The sequence below is a fragment of the Haematobia irritans genome, unplaced genomic scaffold (genome assembly GCF_050003625.1).
Source record: "Haematobia irritans isolate KBUSLIRL unplaced genomic scaffold, ASM5000362v1 scaffold_6, whole genome shotgun sequence".
Classification (NCBI taxonomy): domain Eukaryota; kingdom Metazoa; phylum Arthropoda; class Insecta; order Diptera; family Muscidae; genus Haematobia; species Haematobia irritans.
This window is the reverse complement of record NW_027445819.1, coordinates 916,868-944,847: the sequence shown is the minus strand read 5'-3', so window position 1 is coordinate 944,847 and position 27,980 is coordinate 916,868. Positions and strand designations below refer to the sequence as shown.

The 27,980-nt window shown below is 35.9% G+C and overlaps 4 protein-coding genes across 4 annotated transcripts; all 4 read left to right on the top strand.

The window, feature by feature from the left end:
• The first annotated feature begins 275 nt into the window (after positions 1–275).
• On the top strand, positions 276–686 carry LOC142242690 (histone H3). Its single transcript, XM_075314252.1, has one exon. It carries the CDS (start codon positions 276–278, stop codon positions 684–686), a length of 411 nt encoding a protein of 136 aa, XP_075170367.1.
• An 11,286-nt stretch (positions 687–11,972) lies between these two features.
• On the top strand, positions 11,973–12,383 carry LOC142242689 (histone H3). Its single transcript, XM_075314251.1, has one exon. The coding sequence runs from the start codon at positions 11,973–11,975 to the stop codon at positions 12,381–12,383; it is 411 nt and encodes a 136-aa protein (XP_075170366.1).
• A 5,791-nt stretch (positions 12,384–18,174) lies between these two features.
• LOC142242688 (histone H3) lies at positions 18,175–18,585 on the top strand. The gene has a single exon (XM_075314250.1). The coding sequence runs from the start codon at positions 18,175–18,177 to the stop codon at positions 18,583–18,585; it is 411 nt and encodes a 136-aa protein (XP_075170365.1).
• Positions 18,586–24,376: 5,791 nt separating this feature from the next.
• Positions 24,377–24,787, top strand: LOC142242687 (histone H3). Its single transcript, XM_075314249.1, has one exon. The coding sequence runs from the start codon at positions 24,377–24,379 to the stop codon at positions 24,785–24,787; it is 411 nt and encodes a 136-aa protein (XP_075170364.1).
• Positions 24,788–27,980: the final 3,193 nt, after the last annotated feature.

The window sequence follows — 27,980 nt, the reverse complement described above, 5'->3', positions numbered from 1 at the left end:
CCAGCCTCATTTCGCTTCTATTTATACAAAAATGCCCTGAAATGCTTACTAATATTAATGACACGATCTACCCTCGGGTTCGTTCGTGTATACTTCGTGTTTATACAGGCAGCTGTAAGATACAATATTTCAATCTTTCCCTACACACACCCTTAACTAACAGTTTGCGCGCTCAATTTTTCTATAAATATGCGCGTTCATGCTCGGCACACAAGTAATAACGTTTTGACAGTGTTTGTGTTCATATCTTGTGAAGTGAAGAATTAAAGTGAAAAATGGCTCGTACCAAGCAAACTGCCCGTAAATCTACCGGTGGCAAAGCCCCTCGTAAGCAATTGGCTACTAAAGCTGCTCGTAAGAGTGCCCCAGCCACCGGCGGTGTCAAGAAGCCCCATCGTTTCCGCCCTGGTACCGTTGCTTTGCGTGAAATCCGTCGTTACCAAAAGAGCACAGAATTGTTGATCCGCAAATTGCCTTTCCAACGTTTGGTTCGTGAAATTGCCCAAGATTTCAAAACTGACTTGCGTTTCCAGAGTTCTGCTGTCATGGCCTTGCAAGAAGCTAGCGAAGCCTACTTGGTTGGTCTATTCGAAGATACCAACTTGTGCGCTATCCATGCTAAGCGTGTCACCATCATGCCCAAGGATATCCAATTGGCCAGACGTATTCGTGGAGAACGTGCTTAAATTTTTGACATATTAAAAGCCAACTTTTTTTACAAAAACAATCGGTCCTTTTCAGGACCACAATATTTTTATAAAAAGAGAAAATTTTTTTTCAATACTTTACAGTTGACAAGAATTTATTCTTTATTATTTGATATCAATAAACTATATTGCATTTGTGTTTTTTTTTTTTTTTGTATTAGGTTGGATATGAAGGGAATGTTGTTATATGATGTAGATTTTGCTTTCCAATGGTTTTACATTTTTTCGTACTCATTCACAATTTCCATTTTTTCGTACTCATTCACAATTTATTTTCTATTAATTTATTTTTTCAAAAGAAGAAAAGATATAAGTAGGAGGATTTGTTTCTTATTTTCATCTAATGCTACATTCAATGCGGCAAACATTTTATGAAATATTTTCTAACCCTATATGGCAAACTTTTCGTAACAAATCGGAGATTATTTTTGAATTTTCTAGGGTGTTTATTGTTTATATATTTCCTAAAGTCGTTAGACTTAAATTTATTCCCTCTGCTGTTATAATTCTTTTAGTTTTTTTTTTGCGAAATTTTATATCAAAAATAGCCAATTACTTTACTTCTTTGGCTAGAGGTGGTATATCAGCTATGGCAAATTTTTATTCATAGTATTTCGATTTAAAATTTTGTTAAAATGGTATTATAATCCGACATGTATTTTTTCTACGATGTTTTAATATTTTTCATATATACATTTCATTTCTTTTGCAAATATTTTAATTTTATGGTTTCAACTATATTCAACATTGTTAACATCGCTGTACATGATATACCACACCTTCACGATTATTTTAACTTTTCGTTACAATTTGACACTTTTTATTAATAATGTTATATTTTAGTATAAATGTGTGATTTCTATTATATTTTTGAATGAAAATTTCCTAAAACATTTTTAGTTTTGAGCTTTGAAATTAATTTGCAGAAAAACTTTTATTCATGGAAAATATCCCAATATGATGAATTCCACTGTCATAGACGACATAATATAATTGAATATTTTACCATGAAAACTATGCAAATTGTATAATTTTTTCGTATTTCTTTAAAGAAAACATATCAAGATTCCCTATAATTTTTTTATTTTATACAATTTTCAATAAAAATAGTAAAATTTATATAATTTAGTTGGAAATTTATGATGACACTTTTATAAACTTACAACTCAAAAGATTATAATACTCTAGCCCTTCAATATTATTAATTGAAATTCTTTTTGTCATTTAGGTGGATATCTCTACTAGAGAAATGTGATAAATTCCAATTAAATATATTTACTATGTCATCATAAATTTAATTATTCTATCAAAACTTTTGTGAAAAAATTTATTCTCTTCCACACAAGAATTCACAAAATTTCGTAGCTGACTACTATGTACTTCTCATAATTCCGATGTACCCAAGAATAGCTAGTTCGAACGGTAAAAATCATATATAATAAACGTACACGCGTGTTAGTGTATATTAGTGCTTGAAGTGAATCAAAGTGAAAAACAAAAACATGTCTGACGCCGCCGTAGTTGAAGCCACCGCATCTCCAGTTGCCGCTGTTGAGAAAAAGGCACCTAAAAAAGCTGCTGCCAAGGCAAAGAAGCCCTCTGCTGCCCCATCTCATCCACCAACCCAACAAATGGTCGATGCTGCCATCAAAACATTGAAAGAACGTGGTGGTTCATCATTGCCTGCCATCAAGAAATATTTGGCCAGCACCTACAAAGTTGATGCCCAAAAATTGGCTCCCTTCATCAAGAAGTATTTGAAAGGCGCTGTTGCCAGTGGAAAATTGATCCAAACTAAAGGTAAGGGTGCATCTGGTTCATTTAAAATGTCTAAAGCAATGAGCGCCGAAAAGAAGAAGGCCCCAGCTGGTGATAAGAAAAAGAAGGCTGCCGCACCCAAAAAGGCCAGTGGAGAAAAGAAGGCTGCTGCAAAGAAACCTTCTGCCGCTAAGAAGACAGCAGAAAAGAAGAAGACCGAAAAGGCTAAGGCTAAAACTGCCAAAAAGACCGGTACAGTTAAAGCTAAACCAGCAAAAACCGCCGCCAAGGCCAAGGCCTCCGCCACAAAACCAAAAGCACCCAAGGCAAAAACAGTAGCAGCAGCCAAACCCAAAAAGGCTGCCAAGAAACCAGCTGCTAAAAAAGCCGCCGCCAAGAAGTAAATTTTCTATTTCATGGCAGAATGATTATTTTCGATATTCGAAAGCAGTTTATCTAACAGCCCTTTTCAGGGCTACAAAATATCTTTGAAAAAGAGAACAAATTTTATGCAAACAATTTTGTTTTGTTACCTAATTTTTATTTAAATAAATATACATTGTACTTAATCTATTTTTCACGGTAAAATTGAAATTTATAATCACATGTTTTATGGGAATTTTTCCAAAACTGGATTAGCCAATTGGGATGTGGTAATAAACCACAGCAATTAGAATTCTAGAAAAAAAGGTTTCATGTACCTACGCATAGAGTCATCATCAAAACTCACACACACACACACATCCTTTAACTCTACGCCATTTACAGTAATGCATACGATCAATGTAATAAAGTCTTTTACTCTGAGAAAAATATTATAGCGACGTTATTATAATGAAGAAAAATAAAAAGAAGAAATATTGAAGAAACAGTAATGAAATGCCAAATTAGAATTTTAATAGAAGTTAGACATAGTAATGAAATGCCATAATAGAATTTTAATAAAATGAAGATTACAACATTGAATTTTTCTTAGTTGAAAAATCAATTATTTCTTATTATTCGATGGAAGATGTATTTTTTTTTTTTATTGAAATAAAATAAAGATATTTTGTTTTTAGTTGATCAACAAAGAAAATCTCTTTTTTAATGATTTTTGTGGCCCTGAAAAGGGCCTTTGATGGTGGAGGAAATAAATTTTCGACGAAATATAAAGCCATTTACTTGGAGCTGGTGTACTTAGTAACGGCTTTGGTACCTTCACTGACAGCGTGCTTAGCCAATTCACCGGGCAATAATAGACGAACGGCAGTTTGGATTTCCCGACTGGTGATGGTGGAACGCTTGTTGTAGTGAGCCAAACGAGAGGCTTCGGCGGCAATACGTTCGAAGATATCATTAACGAAACTGTTCATGATGCTCATTGCCTTTGAAGAGATACCAGTATCGGGATGTACTTGCTTCAACACTTTGTAAATGTAGATGGCATAACTCTCCTTACGCTTGGTGCGTCTCTTGGTCTTGTCACCCTTTGTGATGTTCTTTTGGGCTTTGCCGGCCTTCTTTGCTGCTTTACCACTGGCTTTTGGAGGCATTTTCACTATTTTTTTTTTCACACAAACACTGTTTACACTGTTCAAAAGAGAATTTTGTGTGTGCGCAGCGATGAGCACACATTTGTACCATTTCGTGGACAAGATATTCAGGTAGCGGAAAACGAGCCTCTTCGTGCAGCAAAACAACCCTCAAATGTATTAAATAGCTCGAACGAAAAGTATATAAAGAACTGACAACTAGTTAAACGCTATCATTAGTGTTTTGTGAAGTGAAGTGAAAAAGAAAAAACAATTGAAACATGTCTGGACGCGGTAAAGGTGGCAAAGTTAAGGGAAAGGCAAAGTCTCGTTCCAATCGTGCTGGGCTTCAATTCCCCGTCGGTCGTATTCATCGTCTTTTGCGCAAAGGCAACTATGCTGAGCGTGTTGGTGCTGGAGCTCCAGTTTACTTGGCTGCTGTGATGGAATACTTGGCCGCTGAAGTTCTTGAATTGGCTGGTAACGCTGCTCGTGACAACAAAAAGACAAGAATTATCCCTCGTCACTTGCAATTGGCTATCCGTAATGACGAAGAATTGAACAAATTGTTGTCCGGTGTCACCATTGCTCAAGGTGGTGTATTGCCAAACATCCAAGCTGTTCTCTTGCCCAAGAAGACCGAAAAGAAGGCTTAAATTATCTACAAGAAAATGTAAATACAGACCATCGTATCTCTATCAAACAACAATCCGTCCTTTTCAGGACGACAAAACATTTTTAAAAAGAGAAAAAATATTTTCAAACAATATAATTTCATACATACTTTCTTTCTGTAACAATAAAATTTACTATAAAAAAATTTATATGAAGATATTCATCTGTCATGGCATCGAAAAATTTCGCCACTTCATATTTTCATTTTGTTCCTATCTAATGCCATTTATTCCTAAAGGTGAGTACTATGTTCGAGTTTTTCACCAAAACACTAAATTAAAAGTGCAAAAATATATATGAAGACGATAACATTTTTATCAAGTCTCTTCAAATTATGGATGGAAAGGATCCAATGTATTGATTGCGAACCATTTAATATTTCAAAATTAATTGATTAAAAAAAGTAACCGTGAAAATAAGCTGGTTTTCAGCTTGAAAACTGAACATAGTACTCAGCTTAATATCGAAAAACAACAAATTCCCACCAATTTCATTAAGAGAGCATTCGTTTTCTGAGCCGAAGTGTTTTAATTTTCATCTGTATCAACCCTGATTATTTACTACATATGTATCTTTTGTATGCTTTGGCAAAGCCGAAGTCTAGTAGGATCGTAAGTGTTCGTAACTTCTAGCGGGAAGTTGCAAATAGTTGATGACAGAGAAAGCTGTTTGTATCAATACATACATAACTGATTTCTGCAAAAAGAGAGTAAGAACGTCACGCAAAAGAACAAATGACACTAGGATCGAGTACAGTGCAACATAGAATCATTTTCTTTGATTTCTGCAAAAAGAGAGTAAGAGAATCATAGAATCATTTTCTTTGGGGAATGGGACGAGAAATGACATATAGAGAATTGCATATATGTTTCGTATGTATTACATTCGTAGTGTTTTTCTTTTGTAGCGTATGTCATGTTTTTCAGAAAAATAGCATAGTAGTCGCCTTTGGTAAGTCCATACATAATTGTTTCATTGGGTTAGTAACAATGTTTTGCCGACGGCAAACCAAATGTTTGTAATTTTATTTAAACCAAGTAAATTTAAAATTTTATTATTAAAATAATTAAATAAATTTGTAACAAGATGATCTCTTTTGTAAATATATTTTGTGGTCCTGAAAAGGACCGATTGTTTTTGTATTAAAGTATTTAAATATTCTCCAAATAGCGTCAAGAAAATGTTTAACCGCCGAAACCGTACAAAGTGCGGCCTTGTCTCTTCAAAGCGTAGACGACATCCATAGCGGTGACGGTTTTACGCTTAGCATGTTCGGTGTAGGTGACAGCATCACGAATAACGTTTTCCAAAAACACCTTGAGGACACCACGGGTTTCTTCGTATATCAATCCAGAGATACGTTTTACACCGCCACGACGAGCCAAACGTCTGATTGCAGGCTTGGTAATACCTTGGATGTTATCACGCAACACTTTACGATGACGTTTAGCGCCACCTTTTCCCAAGCCTTTGCCACCTTTACCACGACCAGTCATTTTTCACTTTTAAATTTCACTTCACGAATGATGCACAAGAACTAATACTGTTCCAGCCTCATTTCGCTTCTATTTATACAAAAATGCCCTGAAATGCTTACTAATATTAATGACACGATCTACCCTCGGGTTCGTTCGTGTATACTTCGTGTTTATACAGGCAGCTGTAAGATACAATATTTCAATCTTTCCCTACACACACCCTTAACTAACAGTTTGCGCGCTCAATTTTTCTATAAATATGCGCGTTCATGCTCGGCACACAAGTGAGATTCTAGTGTCAGTGCTTGAAGTGATAACATCGAGAAGCGGAAGAAAAAATTAGTTTGAAACGAGATTTAATCTCAAAAACTAGTGCAAGAACTTTTGTTTAAGTGCGTACATTGAGAATTGCATAGTAGGCAGTAAAATTTAAATTGGCTGAAATCATCGAAAAACTCGAGGAAAATAAGTGCAGCGGTGGACGCGAGGAAGCCGCTGCACCCAACAGAGCTGGCATAAATCCCCTTCTGATGAAAGGGGCCGTTTGCCAAAATTTAATTGCAAAAAATCCATTAAATATCGTCGAATATCATCATATAATGGCTGAACAACAACAAAATGTCTCACTAGTTGCGGCTAGTGAATTAAATGTAAATGAAAATAACAACGACAATTTGATATGGACTAACGGCTCTGATGCTGGTACCATATCAGACAACAATCAAGTACCCCTTAAAAAGGGAAAAAAGAAAAGACGTAAAAAAGGCTATAGTAGCGAAGACTCAGGCGAGGCATATCAAAATATGCGTCTACAACTGACCAATGAAAAACTGATTGAGGACCTGCAATCAGAGAAAGCAAACACGCATCAACTCATTTCCATCATTGAAGACCAGCGCAAGCAAATACAAGCGCTTACAATGACAATTGAAAAACTCACTTATGAAATTAGTCAGCTTAGAAACTCCATTGCTGGGGGAGTTTCAAACAATAATGCTGCCTGTGTAGCCGAAGACACAGGTATGGCGGTCGACTGCAATGAAGAACCTGAAGATATGGTTAATAGCAAAATCCCACCAAAGAAGCTGGATAACATATCAACAACGAAGATGACGGCAACAAAAACAACAACAATGAAGCCAACAATGAAATCAACAATGACACCATCAACATCGGGCAAAAAAAATGCAAAAATGACACCATCAGCATCCAGCATAGAAAATGCAACAACAACAACATCGGGCATAAAAAATGCCACAACATCAACATCCAACAGCACGAAAACCGGTGCGATTCCAAAAGCAACTCAAGCAGTTACAAATACCGCGGACATGAATACACCGCCCAGTACAAAATCGAATGCAGGAAAACTTTCACCTGCAATAACTATATATAATGTAGGAGTGAGAGAGATCACCAATTTACTTAATATACATCTACAAAAAGATGCATATATAATCAAAATAGCTGGTAAGTCTGCACTATCAATTAGAATTCGTGGTCTTGATAATTTTGACAAAATTAGGAACATATTTAAAGAAAGGGGATATGAGGCCCATACACATACACCTAAGATTTTATTGCCGTACTCGGTACTAATTTTGGGTTTATCCCATGATTATTCTAAAGAGGAGATTTGTGATTTTTTCTTAGAGCAGCCATTTAAAGTAGTTTTCTTAGATGCTAAAAACATTGCTGAGGATAAATGGATAGTACGTCTAGGCAGGGATACGGATATTGAAAGTGTCTATAGGATGAATGTAATCATTAACTGTTGTGTTAAGATGAAGAAAAGCAAGAGCCGCGATGTAGTACAGTGCTATAATTGTCAACGCTTTTCACATGTCTCCTTGAATTGCACAATGAAATATCGGTGCGTTAAGTGTGCTGGTTCACACGGCCCGGGTAAATGTGAAATTTTACCGAAGGGACAAAGGTCAGTGGCTTTGGAGGACGGCTCGGCTATGATTGACGACTCCAAATTGCGGTGTGCGAACTGTGAGGTTGATGGTCATGCCGCCAGCTCTCGTACTTGCCCCAAACGAGTGGCACTTTTGGCGAAAGTGGCTGAAAGGAAATTGGAGGCACAAAATAGGGCTCAGACACGCTCTTTAAGATTATCTGGCTTAAATGCCGGCGTTTCATATGCCAGCGCTGCACGCGCACACACCACCGCACATGCAAATATTTCGGACCTGAGTGGCCGGGCAATTCCTCTCCCTGGCCAAATTAGAACAACGGCGACTTTGCCGATGACCACAAATGCTGCCTCACAAAGGGGTAGATCTATTGCAGAGTCTTGCCAAACATACTTTGGCAAAGATATTTTGTCAGTGATGGCTGACATAAGAAATTTTGGCCCTGAATTCAGGAGACTTGAGAGCGAGGGGAATGGCCCCAGTGCACTGTTAGGTTTGCTTATGCATATACAGGGTTTCTAATGATGTTTAAAATTGTATTTATTAATGTCAACTCTATTGTTTCTATCTCTAGGAGACATTTTTTGAGTATTTTTGTCAAGGAACATGACCCTGATGTAGTTTTACTGGCTGAGACCAAATTATCATCACGACATAAATTTTCACTGAATGGCTATACGATATATAGACAGGATAGGACACAGGGTATGGGAGGAGGTACAGCGGTTTTTATTAGAGATACATTTAAATCGGAGAGAGTCCATATTGATACCGGGTTAATTGAGTCATGTGCCTGTAAAGTTTTCAGATCTGACGGGACGTCGATTATTTTCGTTTCAATGTATTCGAGACCGGGCGATGCCATCAGACAGTGTGACTTGGAGCCGTTGACGGATTTAAACGCTCAGGGGGAGGTATTGATTGGTTGTGACATGAATGCAAGACATATTGATTGGGGGGGTGACGAATGTGACACGAAGGGTAGACAGTTACATCAGTTTTTGATTGACTTTCCGAACTTTGAGACAAGACCAGCGGACTTGCCCACCAGACCAAACGGATTGACAGGGACATATATTGACCTTTTTCTTTGGACAGCGGGTTTATCATATAGTGGACGTGACCTAATTAAGACTCATGAGTATGAATCTGACCACAGGGCTTTGGAATTTACTTTGACGAATCAGGGAATTATTAGTAGGGAAAGGACATCTTATTATGACTTTAAGAAATTTAATATTCGACGTTTTAGGAGACATTTAGACGACAATCTGCCAGGACATGCGTTGCCTATTGACACGAATGCAACGGTAGATGAGATTGATCATTGCATTAATGGCATGAACGATGTTTTTACGGAGGCTATGAGAATATCTATTGCCAAAGTAGAGGCGAGGGCGGGCTTTCTTGGAAATCTCCCACCACATATACTTCGTTTCATTAGGCAACGCAAAAGACTTCGAAGGACGTTACATACGACAGGCGATCCTGGACGACATGCGACTCTTAGGGCGGATATTTACAATTTGGACAGAATTATACAGGGGTCAATCCGGACTTATGAGGAGGATCGCTTCAAGAAACGGTTAGAGGATATACGGGTGAACTCGAGCACGTATAGTAAGGTGAAAAATGCTGTAGGACTGACATCAAGGGAGCCTGTGGGGGACATTGTTGGGGCTGACGGACTGACGATTGTAGATGATGCGCATAAGGCTGAGGCGTTGGCTGTGTATGTGCAGGGGACACAGATACAAGACGGTTTTACAAGGAATGACTCACTTCGGACTAGGGTAGATAGTGCTGTCTGTGAATTTGGGAATGTTGCCCCTATGGTAAATTTTTCGTTTGAACTTTTGGCGGATGGTTCTATGATATTGGACAGAGATATGTGGTATAACTGCGGTTTTATCACCCCGGGGTCTGTTCGTGATGCCCTGTCCCGAAGACCTCCCAAAAAGTCTTATGGAATTGATGGGGTCCCAGACATTGTTTTGAAACAAGCAAATGAGAATGCCCTGGTATTTCTCACTGTGCTTTTCAACCAATGTCTGAACCTCGGATATTTCCCTAAGATTTGGAAGGAGGCAGTCGTGGTCCCGATTGCTAAACCTGGTGCTGATCGCGGTTCAGTTGGCGGATATAGGCCTATTTCATTATTATCCTCATTTGGAAAATTGTATGAGTCATTTGTACTGGCCAGGATCCAGAGGACCATTGAGGACAAAGACATACTGAGGGACTGCCAATTCGGTTTCCGGCCTGGCCTTGGAACCTCACATGCTCTCATGGCTTTCACCGACTTTGTCGTTAAAGGCTTTGCGAGGAAGTGGGGATCCATAGCGGTTGGGCTGGATTTCGCCAAGGCATTTGACTCAGTATGGCATAATGGACTATTATATAAACTTCGTTCATTCGGCTTTGATCATCAGACGTGTAGGTTAGTAGCAAGCTTTCTTAAAGGACGGATATACAGGGTTAAAGTTGGTGAAAAATTGTCTGGACAGTATGTGGTACACGCAGGGGTGCCCCAGGGCTCTCTGCTGGGACCCATACTGTACAACATTTTCATCAGCGATATTCCTGGGCCTCCTGAGAGAAGTCTGCTACTGACTTATGCCGATGATGTGCTCATAGTGTCCACTGGTCCAAGGGCAAGCAATGTATGTAAAATTATTAATGTTTATTTAGAGGATCTTAATCAGTATTTTGGCGATTGGGGACTACGACTCAACGTGGATAAATGTGTAGCTGTGAAACTCAGGGGCAAACCCAGGGTGACATTCCCAAATTTCAGAAAGCACAAACCGGTACTTATGATAGGCGGGGAACAAATACTGGTAGAGGAATCTATCAAATACTTGGGCGTAATATTTCACGAGAGGTTTGACTTTTGCAGGCACATTGACCATATTCTTAGCAAATCTAGGAAAGTTTATTTTGGGTATTCCAGAGTTCTTCGAATGAGGGAAGGCCTCTCTCCGAGGATAAAATTATTGATTTATAAGCAGATAATTAGACCGATTCTAGCATATGCGTTTCCATGTTTTCTTGGTATATCCTCTCACCAGATGGAGAGGATTCGCAGATGGGAGAGAGGTATAGTGAAAATGTGTATGGGCCTCCGTCACCGTCAATGTGCAGACGGCTCTATCAAAGCGCCTTCATGTAGAAGGATCTATGATACAGCTGGCTTTCATAGGATAGACGTTTTTATGATTCGATGTGCATTGAAACATCTGAATAAATGTAAGGACACCACGAACACGATAGTGCAGGCTTGCATGGAGGCTGACTTTGATCCGCAGTCTAATTTAACTATGAGGCACCTTCGCCCAGCTGCCCTACTGGGCCTGAATGAGCAGGGGTATTTATATTCCGATGATAAATTGATGTATTACCACAGACGCAGTGATTCTCTCGACCTCACCAATACAGTATATATTACTGTACAATAAAATTTGTATATATGTAAATAGTTTATTAGTTTGTAAGTTGTAGATATTATCAAAATTAGTAATAAGTTGTAAATATGTAGCATAGTAATTAGATATAAGTTGAACTGGATTAGTTAATTTGTTTTTCTTTTTGTTTTGTTTTTATCACTACTAAAAACGAGCTGTTTTTAAAGTCCTAAATTTTTGCAGCGATGTTCAAATATTAGCATATCTACGGGTATGTAGAGTAATCGAATATATATTGTTAATCACAAATATAATACATTTTGGAAGACCCTGATAACTATATGGCTGGGTAGTAATTTTAGAAATTTTACATATAGGTTATTGTAAAGTATATAGGAATGAAATGGAATAAAAATAGCCTTTGTGCAAAATCAAAAAAAATCAATCGGCACACAAGTAATAACGTTTTGACAGTGTTTGTGTTCATATCTTGTGAAGTGAAGAATTAAAGTGAAAAATGGCTCGTACCAAGCAAACTGCCCGTAAATCTACCGGTGGCAAAGCCCCTCGTAAGCAATTGGCTACTAAAGCTGCTCGTAAGAGTGCCCCAGCCACCGGCGGTGTCAAGAAGCCCCATCGTTTCCGCCCTGGTACCGTTGCTTTGCGTGAAATCCGTCGTTACCAAAAGAGCACAGAATTGTTGATCCGCAAATTGCCTTTCCAACGTTTGGTTCGTGAAATTGCCCAAGATTTCAAAACTGACTTGCGTTTCCAGAGTTCTGCTGTCATGGCCTTGCAAGAAGCTAGCGAAGCCTACTTGGTTGGTCTATTCGAAGATACCAACTTGTGCGCTATCCATGCTAAGCGTGTCACCATCATGCCCAAGGATATCCAATTGGCCAGACGTATTCGTGGAGAACGTGCTTAAATTTTTGACATATTAAAAGCCAACTTTTTTTACAAAAACAATCGGTCCTTTTCAGGACCACAATATTTTTATAAAAAGAGAAAATTTTTTTTCAATACTTTACAGTTGACAAGAATTTATTCTTTATTATTTGATATCAATAAACTATATTGCATTTGTGTTTTTTTTTTTTTTTGTATTAGGTTGGATATGAAGGGAATGTTGTTATATGATGTAGATTTTGCTTTCCAATGGTTTTACATTTTTTCGTACTCATTCACAATTTCCATTTTTTCGTACTCATTCACAATTTATTTTCTATTAATTTATTTTTTCAAAAGAAGAAAAGATATAAGTAGGAGGATTTGTTTCTTATTTTCATCTAATGCTACATTCAATGCGGCAAACATTTTATGAAATATTTTCTAACCCTATATGGCAAACTTTTCGTAACAAATCGGAGATTATTTTTGAATTTTCTAGGGTGTTTATTGTTTATATATTTCCTAAAGTCGTTAGACTTAAATTTATTCCCTCTGCTGTTATAATTCTTTTAGTTTTTTTTTTGCGAAATTTTATATCAAAAATAGCCAATTACTTTACTTCTTTGGCTAGAGGTGGTATATCAGCTATGGCAAATTTTTATTCATAGTATTTCGATTTAAAATTTTGTTAAAATGGTATTATAATCCGACATGTATTTTTTCTACGATGTTTTAATATTTTTCATATATACATTTCATTTCTTTTGCAAATATTTTAATTTTATGGTTTCAACTATATTCAACATTGTTAACATCGCTGTACATGATATACCACACCTTCACGATTATTTTAACTTTTCGTTACAATTTGACACTTTTTATTAATAATGTTATATTTTAGTATAAATGTGTGATTTCTATTATATTTTTGAATGAAAATTTCCTAAAACATTTTTAGTTTTGAGCTTTGAAATTAATTTGCAGAAAAACTTTTATTCATGGAAAATATCCCAATATGATGAATTCCACTGTCATAGACGACATAATATAATTGAATATTTTACCATGAAAACTATGCAAATTGTATAATTTTTTCGTATTTCTTTAAAGAAAACATATCAAGATTCCCTATAATTTTTTTATTTTATACAATTTTCAATAAAAATAGTAAAATTTATATAATTTAGTTGGAAATTTATGATGACACTTTTATAAACTTACAACTCAAAAGATTATAATACTCTAGCCCTTCAATATTATTAATTGAAATTCTTTTTGTCATTTAGGTGGATATCTCTACTAGAGAAATGTGATAAATTCCAATTAAATATATTTACTATGTCATCATAAATTTAATTATTCTATCAAAACTTTTGTGAAAAAATTTATTCTCTTCCACACAAGAATTCACAAAATTTCGTAGCTGACTACTATGTACTTCTCATAATTCCGATGTACCCAAGAATAGCTAGTTCGAACGGTAAAAATCATATATAATAAACGTACACGCGTGTTAGTGTATATTAGTGCTTGAAGTGAATCAAAGTGAAAAACAAAAACATGTCTGACGCCGCCGTAGTTGAAGCCACCGCATCTCCAGTTGCCGCTGTTGAGAAAAAGGCACCTAAAAAAGCTGCTGCCAAGGCAAAGAAGCCCTCTGCTGCCCCATCTCATCCACCAACCCAACAAATGGTCGATGCTGCCATCAAAACATTGAAAGAACGTGGTGGTTCATCATTGCCTGCCATCAAGAAATATTTGGCCAGCACCTACAAAGTTGATGCCCAAAAATTGGCTCCCTTCATCAAGAAGTATTTGAAAGGCGCTGTTGCCAGTGGAAAATTGATCCAAACTAAAGGTAAGGGTGCATCTGGTTCATTTAAAATGTCTAAAGCAATGAGCGCCGAAAAGAAGAAGGCCCCAGCTGGTGATAAGAAAAAGAAGGCTGCCGCACCCAAAAAGGCCAGTGGAGAAAAGAAGGCTGCTGCAAAGAAACCTTCTGCCGCTAAGAAGACAGCAGAAAAGAAGAAGACCGAAAAGGCTAAGGCTAAAACTGCCAAAAAGACCGGTACAGTTAAAGCTAAACCAGCAAAAACCGCCGCCAAGGCCAAGGCCTCCGCCACAAAACCAAAAGCACCCAAGGCAAAAACAGTAGCAGCAGCCAAACCCAAAAAGGCTGCCAAGAAACCAGCTGCTAAAAAAGCCGCCGCCAAGAAGTAAATTTTCTATTTCATGGCAGAATGATTATTTTCGATATTCGAAAGCAGTTTATCTAACAGCCCTTTTCAGGGCTACAAAATATCTTTGAAAAAGAGAACAAATTTTATGCAAACAATTTTGTTTTGTTACCTAATTTTTATTTAAATAAATATACATTGTACTTAATCTATTTTTCACGGTAAAATTGAAATTTATAATCACATGTTTTATGGGAATTTTTCCAAAACTGGATTAGCCAATTGGGATGTGGTAATAAACCACAGCAATTAGAATTCTAGAAAAAAAGGTTTCATGTACCTACGCATAGAGTCATCATCAAAACTCACACACACACACACATCCTTTAACTCTACGCCATTTACAGTAATGCATACGATCAATGTAATAAAGTCTTTTACTCTGAGAAAAATATTATAGCGACGTTATTATAATGAAGAAAAATAAAAAGAAGAAATATTGAAGAAACAGTAATGAAATGCCAAATTAGAATTTTAATAGAAGTTAGACATAGTAATGAAATGCCATAATAGAATTTTAATAAAATGAAGATTACAACATTGAATTTTTCTTAGTTGAAAAATCAATTATTTCTTATTATTCGATGGAAGATGTATTTTTTTTTTTTATTGAAATAAAATAAAGATATTTTGTTTTTAGTTGATCAACAAAGAAAATCTCTTTTTTAATGATTTTTGTGGCCCTGAAAAGGGCCTTTGATGGTGGAGGAAATAAATTTTCGACGAAATATAAAGCCATTTACTTGGAGCTGGTGTACTTAGTAACGGCTTTGGTACCTTCACTGACAGCGTGCTTAGCCAATTCACCGGGCAATAATAGACGAACGGCAGTTTGGATTTCCCGACTGGTGATGGTGGAACGCTTGTTGTAGTGAGCCAAACGAGAGGCTTCGGCGGCAATACGTTCGAAGATATCATTAACGAAACTGTTCATGATGCTCATTGCCTTTGAAGAGATACCAGTATCGGGATGTACTTGCTTCAACACTTTGTAAATGTAGATGGCATAACTCTCCTTACGCTTGGTGCGTCTCTTGGTCTTGTCACCCTTTGTGATGTTCTTTTGGGCTTTGCCGGCCTTCTTTGCTGCTTTACCACTGGCTTTTGGAGGCATTTTCACTATTTTTTTTTTCACACAAACACTGTTTACACTGTTCAAAAGAGAATTTTGTGTGTGCGCAGCGATGAGCACACATTTGTACCATTTCGTGGACAAGATATTCAGGTAGCGGAAAACGAGCCTCTTCGTGCAGCAAAACAACCCTCAAATGTATTAAATAGCTCGAACGAAAAGTATATAAAGAACTGACAACTAGTTAAACGCTATCATTAGTGTTTTGTGAAGTGAAGTGAAAAAGAAAAAACAATTGAAACATGTCTGGACGCGGTAAAGGTGGCAAAGTTAAGGGAAAGGCAAAGTCTCGTTCCAATCGTGCTGGGCTTCAATTCCCCGTCGGTCGTATTCATCGTCTTTTGCGCAAAGGCAACTATGCTGAGCGTGTTGGTGCTGGAGCTCCAGTTTACTTGGCTGCTGTGATGGAATACTTGGCCGCTGAAGTTCTTGAATTGGCTGGTAACGCTGCTCGTGACAACAAAAAGACAAGAATTATCCCTCGTCACTTGCAATTGGCTATCCGTAATGACGAAGAATTGAACAAATTGTTGTCCGGTGTCACCATTGCTCAAGGTGGTGTATTGCCAAACATCCAAGCTGTTCTCTTGCCCAAGAAGACCGAAAAGAAGGCTTAAATTATCTACAAGAAAATGTAAATACAGACCATCGTATCTCTATCAAACAACAATCCGTCCTTTTCAGGACGACAAAACATTTTTAAAAAGAGAAAAAATATTTTCAAACAATATAATTTCATACATACTTTCTTTCTGTAACAATAAAATTTACTATAAAAAAATTTATATGAAGATATTCATCTGTCATGGCATCGAAAAATTTCGCCACTTCATATTTTCATTTTGTTCCTATCTAATGCCATTTATTCCTAAAGGTGAGTACTATGTTCGAGTTTTTCACCAAAACACTAAATTAAAAGTGCAAAAATATATATGAAGACGATAACATTTTTATCAAGTCTCTTCAAATTATGGATGGAAAGGATCCAATGTATTGATTGCGAACCATTTAATATTTCAAAATTAATTGATTAAAAAAAGTAACCGTGAAAATAAGCTGGTTTTCAGCTTGAAAACTGAACATAGTACTCAGCTTAATATCGAAAAACAACAAATTCCCACCAATTTCATTAAGAGAGCATTCGTTTTCTGAGCCGAAGTGTTTTAATTTTCATCTGTATCAACCCTGATTATTTACTACATATGTATCTTTTGTATGCTTTGGCAAAGCCGAAGTCTAGTAGGATCGTAAGTGTTCGTAACTTCTAGCGGGAAGTTGCAAATAGTTGATGACAGAGAAAGCTGTTTGTATCAATACATACATAACTGATTTCTGCAAAAAGAGAGTAAGAACGTCACGCAAAAGAACAAATGACACTAGGATCGAGTACAGTGCAACATAGAATCATTTTCTTTGATTTCTGCAAAAAGAGAGTAAGAGAATCATAGAATCATTTTCTTTGGGGAATGGGACGAGAAATGACATATAGAGAATTGCATATATGTTTCGTATGTATTACATTCGTAGTGTTTTTCTTTTGTAGCGTATGTCATGTTTTTCAGAAAAATAGCATAGTAGTCGCCTTTGGTAAGTCCATACATAATTGTTTCATTGGGTTAGTAACAATGTTTTGCCGACGGCAAACCAAATGTTTGTAATTTTATTTAAACCAAGTAAATTTAAAATTTTATTATTAAAATAATTAAATAAATTTGTAACAAGATGATCTCTTTTGTAAATATATTTTGTGGTCCTGAAAAGGACCGATTGTTTTTGTATTAAAGTATTTAAATATTCTCCAAATAGCGTCAAGAAAATGTTTAACCGCCGAAACCGTACAAAGTGCGGCCTTGTCTCTTCAAAGCGTAGACGACATCCATAGCGGTGACGGTTTTACGCTTAGCATGTTCGGTGTAGGTGACAGCATCACGAATAACGTTTTCCAAAAACACCTTGAGGACACCACGGGTTTCTTCGTATATCAATCCAGAGATACGTTTTACACCGCCACGACGAGCCAAACGTCTGATTGCAGGCTTGGTAATACCTTGGATGTTATCACGCAACACTTTACGATGACGTTTAGCGCCACCTTTTCCCAAGCCTTTGCCACCTTTACCACGACCAGTCATTTTTCACTTTTAAATTTCACTTCACGAATGATGCACAAGAACTAATACTGTTCCAGCCTCATTTCGCTTCTATTTATACAAAAATGCCCTGAAATGCTTACTAATATTAATGACACGATCTACCCTCGGGTTCGTTCGTGTATACTTCGTGTTTATACAGGCAGCTGTAAGATACAATATTTCAATCTTTCCCTACACACACCCTTAACTAACAGTTTGCGCGCTCAATTTTTCTATAAATATGCGCGTTCATGCTCGGCACACAAGTAATAACGTTTTGACAGTGTTTGTGTTCATATCTTGTGAAGTGAAGAATTAAAGTGAAAAATGGCTCGTACCAAGCAAACTGCCCGTAAATCTACCGGTGGCAAAGCCCCTCGTAAGCAATTGGCTACTAAAGCTGCTCGTAAGAGTGCCCCAGCCACCGGCGGTGTCAAGAAGCCCCATCGTTTCCGCCCTGGTACCGTTGCTTTGCGTGAAATCCGTCGTTACCAAAAGAGCACAGAATTGTTGATCCGCAAATTGCCTTTCCAACGTTTGGTTCGTGAAATTGCCCAAGATTTCAAAACTGACTTGCGTTTCCAGAGTTCTGCTGTCATGGCCTTGCAAGAAGCTAGCGAAGCCTACTTGGTTGGTCTATTCGAAGATACCAACTTGTGCGCTATCCATGCTAAGCGTGTCACCATCATGCCCAAGGATATCCAATTGGCCAGACGTATTCGTGGAGAACGTGCTTAAATTTTTGACATATTAAAAGCCAACTTTTTTTACAAAAACAATCGGTCCTTTTCAGGACCACAATATTTTTATAAAAAGAGAAAATTTTTTTTCAATACTTTACAGTTGACAAGAATTTATTCTTTATTATTTGATATCAATAAACTATATTGCATTTGTGTTTTTTTTTTTTTTTGTATTAGGTTGGATATGAAGGGAATGTTGTTATATGATGTAGATTTTGCTTTCCAATGGTTTTACATTTTTTCGTACTCATTCACAATTTCCATTTTTTCGTACTCATTCACAATTTATTTTCTATTAATTTATTTTTTCAAAAGAAGAAAAGATATAAGTAGGAGGATTTGTTTCTTATTTTCATCTAATGCTACATTCAATGCGGCAAACATTTTATGAAATATTTTCTAACCCTATATGGCAAACTTTTCGTAACAAATCGGAGATTATTTTTGAATTTTCTAGGGTGTTTATTGTTTATATATTTCCTAAAGTCGTTAGACTTAAATTTATTCCCTCTGCTGTTATAATTCTTTTAGTTTTTTTTTTGCGAAATTTTATATCAAAAATAGCCAATTACTTTACTTCTTTGGCTAGAGGTGGTATATCAGCTATGGCAAATTTTTATTCATAGTATTTCGATTTAAAATTTTGTTAAAATGGTATTATAATCCGACATGTATTTTTTCTACGATGTTTTAATATTTTTCATATATACATTTCATTTCTTTTGCAAATATTTTAATTTTATGGTTTCAACTATATTCAACATTGTTAACATCGCTGTACATGATATACCACACCTTCACGATTATTTTAACTTTTCGTTACAATTTGACACTTTTTATTAATAATGTTATATTTTAGTATAAATGTGTGATTTCTATTATATTTTTGAATGAAAATTTCCTAAAACATTTTTAGTTTTGAGCTTTGAAATTAATTTGCAGAAAAACTTTTATTCATGGAAAATATCCCAATATGATGAATTCCACTGTCATAGACGACATAATATAATTGAATATTTTACCATGAAAACTATGCAAATTGTATAATTTTTTCGTATTTCTTTAAAGAAAACATATCAAGATTCCCTATAATTTTTTTATTTTATACAATTTTCAATAAAAATAGTAAAATTTATATAATTTAGTTGGAAATTTATGATGACACTTTTATAAACTTACAACTCAAAAGATTATAATACTCTAGCCCTTCAATATTATTAATTGAAATTCTTTTTGTCATTTAGGTGGATATCTCTACTAGAGAAATGTGATAAATTCCAATTAAATATATTTACTATGTCATCATAAATTTAATTATTCTATCAAAACTTTTGTGAAAAAATTTATTCTCTTCCACACAAGAATTCACAAAATTTCGTAGCTGACTACTATGTACTTCTCATAATTCCGATGTACCCAAGAATAGCTAGTTCGAACGGTAAAAATCATATATAATAAACGTACACGCGTGTTAGTGTATATTAGTGCTTGAAGTGAATCAAAGTGAAAAACAAAAACATGTCTGACGCCGCCGTAGTTGAAGCCACCGCATCTCCAGTTGCCGCTGTTGAGAAAAAGGCACCTAAAAAAGCTGCTGCCAAGGCAAAGAAGCCCTCTGCTGCCCCATCTCATCCACCAACCCAACAAATGGTCGATGCTGCCATCAAAACATTGAAAGAACGTGGTGGTTCATCATTGCCTGCCATCAAGAAATATTTGGCCAGCACCTACAAAGTTGATGCCCAAAAATTGGCTCCCTTCATCAAGAAGTATTTGAAAGGCGCTGTTGCCAGTGGAAAATTGATCCAAACTAAAGGTAAGGGTGCATCTGGTTCATTTAAAATGTCTAAAGCAATGAGCGCCGAAAAGAAGAAGGCCCCAGCTGGTGATAAGAAAAAGAAGGCTGCCGCACCCAAAAAGGCCAGTGGAGAAAAGAAGGCTGCTGCAAAGAAACCTTCTGCCGCTAAGAAGACAGCAGAAAAGAAGAAGACCGAAAAGGCTAAGGCTAAAACTGCCAAAAAGACCGGTACAGTTAAAGCTAAACCAGCAAAAACCGCCGCCAAGGCCAAGGCCTCCGCCACAAAACCAAAAGCACCCAAGGCAAAAACAGTAGCAGCAGCCAAACCCAAAAAGGCTGCCAAGAAACCAGCTGCTAAAAAAGCCGCCGCCAAGAAGTAAATTTTCTATTTCATGGCAGAATGATTATTTTCGATATTCGAAAGCAGTTTATCTAACAGCCCTTTTCAGGGCTACAAAATATCTTTGAAAAAGAGAACAAATTTTATGCAAACAATTTTGTTTTGTTACCTAATTTTTATTTAAATAAATATACATTGTACTTAATCTATTTTTCACGGTAAAATTGAAATTTATAATCACATGTTTTATGGGAATTTTTCCAAAACTGGATTAGCCAATTGGGATGTGGTAATAAACCACAGCAATTAGAATTCTAGAAAAAAAGGTTTCATGTACCTACGCATAGAGTCATCATCAAAACTCACACACACACACACATCCTTTAACTCTACGCCATTTACAGTAATGCATACGATCAATGTAATAAAGTCTTTTACTCTGAGAAAAATATTATAGCGACGTTATTATAATGAAGAAAAATAAAAAGAAGAAATATTGAAGAAACAGTAATGAAATGCCAAATTAGAATTTTAATAGAAGTTAGACATAGTAATGAAATGCCATAATAGAATTTTAATAAAATGAAGATTACAACATTGAATTTTTCTTAGTTGAAAAATCAATTATTTCTTATTATTCGATGGAAGATGTATTTTTTTTTTTTATTGAAATAAAATAAAGATATTTTGTTTTTAGTTGATCAACAAAGAAAATCTCTTTTTTAATGATTTTTGTGGCCCTGAAAAGGGCCTTTGATGGTGGAGGAAATAAATTTTCGACGAAATATAAAGCCATTTACTTGGAGCTGGTGTACTTAGTAACGGCTTTGGTACCTTCACTGACAGCGTGCTTAGCCAATTCACCGGGCAATAATAGACGAACGGCAGTTTGGATTTCCCGACTGGTGATGGTGGAACGCTTGTTGTAGTGAGCCAAACGAGAGGCTTCGGCGGCAATACGTTCGAAGATATCATTAACGAAACTGTTCATGATGCTCATTGCCTTTGAAGAGATACCAGTATCGGGATGTACTTGCTTCAACACTTTGTAAATGTAGATGGCATAACTCTCCTTACGCTTGGTGCGTCTCTTGGTCTTGTCACCCTTTGTGATGTTCTTTTGGGCTTTGCCGGCCTTCTTTGCTGCTTTACCACTGGCTTTTGGAGGCATTTTCACTATTTTTTTTTTCACACAAACACTGTTTACACTGTTCAAAAGAGAATTTTGTGTGTGCGCAGCGATGAGCACACATTTGTACCATTTCGTGGACAAGATATTCAGGTAGCGGAAAACGAGCCTCTTCGTGCAGCAAAACAACCCTCAAATGTATTAAATAGCTCGAACGAAAAGTATATAAAGAACTGACAACTAGTTAAACGCTATCATTAGTGTTTTGTGAAGTGAAGTGAAAAAGAAAAAACAATTGAAACATGTCTGGACGCGGTAAAGGTGGCAAAGTTAAGGGAAAGGCAAAGTCTCGTTCCAATCGTGCTGGGCTTCAATTCCCCGTCGGTCGTATTCATCGTCTTTTGCGCAAAGGCAACTATGCTGAGCGTGTTGGTGCTGGAGCTCCAGTTTACTTGGCTGCTGTGATGGAATACTTGGCCGCTGAAGTTCTTGAATTGGCTGGTAACGCTGCTCGTGACAACAAAAAGACAAGAATTATCCCTCGTCACTTGCAATTGGCTATCCGTAATGACGAAGAATTGAACAAATTGTTGTCCGGTGTCACCATTGCTCAAGGTGGTGTATTGCCAAACATCCAAGCTGTTCTCTTGCCCAAGAAGACCGAAAAGAAGGCTTAAATTATCTACAAGAAAATGTAAATACAGACCATCGTATCTCTATCAAACAACAATCCGTCCTTTTCAGGACGACAAAACATTTTTAAAAAGAGAAAAAATATTTTCAAACAATATAATTTCATACATACTTTCTTTCTGTAACAATAAAATTTACTATAAAAAAATTTATATGAAGATATTCATCTGTCATGGCATCGAAAAATTTCGCCACTTCATATTTTCATTTTGTTCCTATCTAATGCCATTTATTCCTAAAGGTGAGTACTATGTTCGAGTTTTTCACCAAAACACTAAATTAAAAGTGCAAAAATATATATGAAGACGATAACATTTTTATCAAGTCTCTTCAAATTATGGATGGAAAGGATCCAATGTATTGATTGCGAACCATTTAATATTTCAAAATTAATTGATTAAAAAAAGTAACCGTGAAAATAAGCTGGTTTTCAGCTTGAAAACTGAACATAGTACTCAGCTTAATATCGAAAAACAACAAATTCCCACCAATTTCATTAAGAGAGCATTCGTTTTCTGAGCCGAAGTGTTTTAATTTTCATCTGTATCAACCCTGATTATTTACTACATATGTATCTTTTGTATGCTTTGGCAAAGCCGAAGTCTAGTAGGATCGTAAGTGTTCGTAACTTCTAGCGGGAAGTTGCAAATAGTTGATGACAGAGAAAGCTGTTTGTATCAATACATACATAACTGATTTCTGCAAAAAGAGAGTAAGAACGTCACGCAAAAGAACAAATGACACTAGGATCGAGTACAGTGCAACATAGAATCATTTTCTTTGATTTCTGCAAAAAGAGAGTAAGAGAATCATAGAATCATTTTCTTTGGGGAATGGGACGAGAAATGACATATAGAGAATTGCATATATGTTTCGTATGTATTACATTCGTAGTGTTTTTCTTTTGTAGCGTATGTCATGTTTTTCAGAAAAATAGCATAGTAGTCGCCTTTGGTAAGTCCATACATAATTGTTTCATTGGGTTAGTAACAATGTTTTGCCGACGGCAAACCAAATGTTTGTAATTTTATTTAAACCAAGTAAATTTAAAATTTTATTATTAAAATAATTAAATAAATTTGTAACAAGATGATCTCTTTTGTAAATATATTTTGTGGTCCTGAAAAGGACCGATTGTTTTTGTATTAAAGTATTTAAATATTCTCCAAATAGCGTCAAGAAAATGTTTAACCGCCGAAACCGTACAAAGTGCGGCCTTGTCTCTTCAAAGCGTAGACGACATCCATAGCGGTGACGGTTTTACGCTTAGCATGTTCGGTGTAGGTGACAGCATCACGAATAACGTTTTCCAAAAACACCTTGAGGACACCACGGGTTTCTTCGTATATCAATCCAGAGATACGTTTTACACCGCCACGACGAGCCAAACGTCTGATTGCAGGCTTGGTAATACCTTGGATGTTATCACGCAACACTTTACGATGACGTTTAGCGCCACCTTTTCCCAAGCCTTTGCCACCTTTACCACGACCAGTCATTTTTCACTTTTAAATTTCACTTCACGAATGATGCACAAGAACTAATACTGTTCCAGCCTCATTTCGCTTCTATTTATACAAAAATGCCCTGAAATGCTTACTAATATTAATGACACGATCTACCCTCGGGTTCGTTCGTGTATACTTCGTGTTTATACAGGCAGCTGTAAGATACAATATTTCAATCTTTCCCTACACACACCCTTAACTAACAGTTTGCGCGCTCAATTTTTCTATAAATATGCGCGTTCATGCTCGGCACACAAGTAATAACGTTTTGACAGTGTTTGTGTTCATATCTTGTGAAGTGAAGAATTAAAGTGAAAAATGGCTCGTACCAAGCAAACTGCCCGTAAATCTACCGGTGGCAAAGCCCCTCGTAAGCAATTGGCTACTAAAGCTGCTCGTAAGAGTGCCCCAGCCACCGGCGGTGTCAAGAAGCCCCATCGTTTCCGCCCTGGTACCGTTGCTTTGCGTGAAATCCGTCGTTACCAAAAGAGCACAGAATTGTTGATCCGCAAATTGCCTTTCCAACGTTTGGTTCGTGAAATTGCCCAAGATTTCAAAACTGACTTGCGTTTCCAGAGTTCTGCTGTCATGGCCTTGCAAGAAGCTAGCGAAGCCTACTTGGTTGGTCTATTCGAAGATACCAACTTGTGCGCTATCCATGCTAAGCGTGTCACCATCATGCCCAAGGATATCCAATTGGCCAGACGTATTCGTGGAGAACGTGCTTAAATTTTTGACATATTAAAAGCCAACTTTTTTTACAAAAACAATCGGTCCTTTTCAGGACCACAATATTTTTATAAAAAGAGAAAATTTTTTTTCAATACTTTACAGTTGACAAGAATTTATTCTTTATTATTTGATATCAATAAACTATATTGCATTTGTGTTTTTTTTTTTTTTTGTATTAGGTTGGATATGAAGGGAATGTTGTTATATGATGTAGATTTTGCTTTCCAATGGTTTTACATTTTTTCGTACTCATTCACAATTTCCATTTTTTCGTACTCATTCACAATTTATTTTCTATTAATTTATTTTTTCAAAAGAAGAAAAGATATAAGTAGGAGGATTTGTTTCTTATTTTCATCTAATGCTACATTCAATGCGGCAAACATTTTATGAAATATTTTCTAACCCTATATGGCAAACTTTTCGTAACAAATCGGAGATTATTTTTGAATTTTCTAGGGTGTTTATTGTTTATATATTTCCTAAAGTCGTTAGACTTAAATTTATTCCCTCTGCTGTTATAATTCTTTTAGTTTTTTTTTTGCGAAATTTTATATCAAAAATAGCCAATTACTTTACTTCTTTGGCTAGAGGTGGTATATCAGCTATGGCAAATTTTTATTCATAGTATTTCGATTTAAAATTTTGTTAAAATGGTATTATAATCCGACATGTATTTTTTCTACGATGTTTTAATATTTTTCATATATACATTTCATTTCTTTTGCAAATATTTTAATTTTATGGTTTCAACTATATTCAACATTGTTAACATCGCTGTACATGATATACCACACCTTCACGATTATTTTAACTTTTCGTTACAATTTGACACTTTTTATTAATAATGTTATATTTTAGTATAAATGTGTGATTTCTATTATATTTTTGAATGAAAATTTCCTAAAACATTTTTAGTTTTGAGCTTTGAAATTAATTTGCAGAAAAACTTTTATTCATGGAAAATATCCCAATATGATGAATTCCACTGTCATAAGGTAAGTACTATGTTCGCTTTTCGCGTTGAATTTTCGTGGTTACTTTATTAAAACAGTTCAATATAAAGCAGACAAATTAACTCAATTGATGCGTAGTTTCTTGTTCCTCTAGATTTCGGCAAGACTTTACAGGAATAAGTTTGTTTTCATTTATAATTTTGGTTATTTAAGGAAAAGTAATCGCGAAAATAAAGTTGTTTTCAACTCGAAAACCGAATATAGTACCTACCCATAGACGACATAATATAATTGAATATTTTACCATGAAAACTATGCAAATTGTATAATTTTTTCGTATTTCTTTAAAGAAAACATATCAAGATTCCCTATAATTTTTTTATTTTATACAATTTTCAATAAAAATAGTAAAATTTATATAATTTAGTTGGAAATTTATGATGACACTTTTATAAACTTACAACTCAAAAGATTATAATACTCTAGCCCTTCAATATTATTAATTGAAATTCTTTTTGTCATTTAGGTGGATATCTCTACTAGAGAAATGTGATAAATTCCAATTAAATATATTTACTATGTCATCATAAATTTAATTATTCTATCAAAACTTTTGTGAAAAAATTTATTCTCTTCCACACAAGAATTCACAAAATTTCGTAGCTGACTACTATGTACTTCTCATAATTCCGATGTACCCAAGAATAGCTAGTTCGAACGGTAAAAATCATATATAATAAACGTACACGCGTGTTAGTGTATATTAGTGCTTGAAGTGAATCAAAGTGAAAAACAAAAACATGTCTGACGCCGCCGTAGTTGAAGCCACCGCATCTCCAGTTGCCGCTGTTGAGAAAAAGGCACCTAAAAAAGCTGCTGCCAAGGCAAAGAAGCCCTCTGCTGCCCCATCTCATCCACCAACCCAACAAATGGTCGATGCTGCCATCAAAACATTGAAAGAACGTGGTGGTTCGTCATTGCCTGCCATCAAGAAATATTTGGCCAGCACCTACAAAGTTGATGCCCAAAAATTGGCTCCCTTCATCAAGAAGTATTTGAAGGGCGCTGTTGCCAGTGGAAAATTGATCCAAACTAAAGGTAAGGGTGCATCTGGTTCATTCAAAATGTCTAAAGCAATGAGCGCCGAAAAGAAGAAGGCCCCAGCTGGTGATAAGAAAAAGAAGGCTGCCGCACCCAAAAAGGCCAGTGGAGAAAAGAAGGCTGCTGCAAAGAAACCTTCTGCCGCTAAGAAGACAGCAGAAAAGAAGAAGACCGAAAAGGCTAAGGCTAAAACTGCCAAAAAGACCGGTACAGTTAAAGCTAAACCAGCAAAAACCGCCGCCAAGGCCAAGGCCTCCGCCACAAAACCAAAAGCACCCAAGGCAAAAACAGTAGCAGCAGCCAAACCCAAAAAGGCCGCCGCTGCCAAGAAACCAGCTGCTAAAAAAGCCGCCGCCAAGAAGTAAATTTTCTATTTCATGGCAGAATGATTATTTTCGATATTCGAAAGCAGTTTATCTAACAGCCCTTTTCAGGGCTACAAAATATCTTTGAAAAAGAGAACAAATTTTATGCAAACAATTTTGTTTTGTTACCTAATTTTTATTTAAATAAATATACATTGTACTTAATCTATTTTTCACGGTAAAATTGAAATTTATAATCACATGTTTTATGGGAATTTTTCCAAAACTGGATTAGCCTATTGGGATGTGGTAATAAACCACAGCAATTAGAATTCTAGAAAAAAAGGTTTCATGTACCTACGCATAGAGTCATCATCAAAACTCTCTCTCACACACACACACATCCTTTAACTACGCCATTTACAGTAATGCATACGATCAATGTAATAAAGTCTTTTACTCTGAGAAAAATATTATAGCGACGTTATTATAATGAAGAAAAATAAAAAGAAGAAATATTGAAGAAACAGTAATGAAATGCCAAATTAGAATTTTAATAGAAGTTAGACATAGTAATGAAATGCCATAATAGAATTTTAATAAAATGAAGATTACAACATTGAATTTTTCTTAGTTGAAAAATCAATTATTTCTTATTATTCGATGGAAGATGTATTTTTTTTTTTTATTGAAATAAAATAAAGATATTTTGTTTTTAGTTGATCAACAAAGAAAATCTCTTTTTTAATGATTTTTGTGGCCCTGAAAAGGGCCTTTGATGGTGGAGGAAATAAATTTTCGACGAAATATAAAGCCATTTACTTGGAG

Bases quoted from the DNA above. Each gene is read 5' to 3' on its own strand.
- LOC142242690 (XM_075314252.1), top strand. From the start codon at position 276: ATGGCTCGTACCAAGCAAACTGCCCGTAAATCTACCGGTGGCAAAGCC.
- LOC142242689 (XM_075314251.1), top strand. From the start codon at position 11,973: ATGGCTCGTACCAAGCAAACTGCCCGTAAATCTACCGGTGGCAAAGCC.
- LOC142242688 (XM_075314250.1), top strand. From the start codon at position 18,175: ATGGCTCGTACCAAGCAAACTGCCCGTAAATCTACCGGTGGCAAAGCC.
- LOC142242687 (XM_075314249.1), top strand. From the start codon at position 24,377: ATGGCTCGTACCAAGCAAACTGCCCGTAAATCTACCGGTGGCAAAGCC.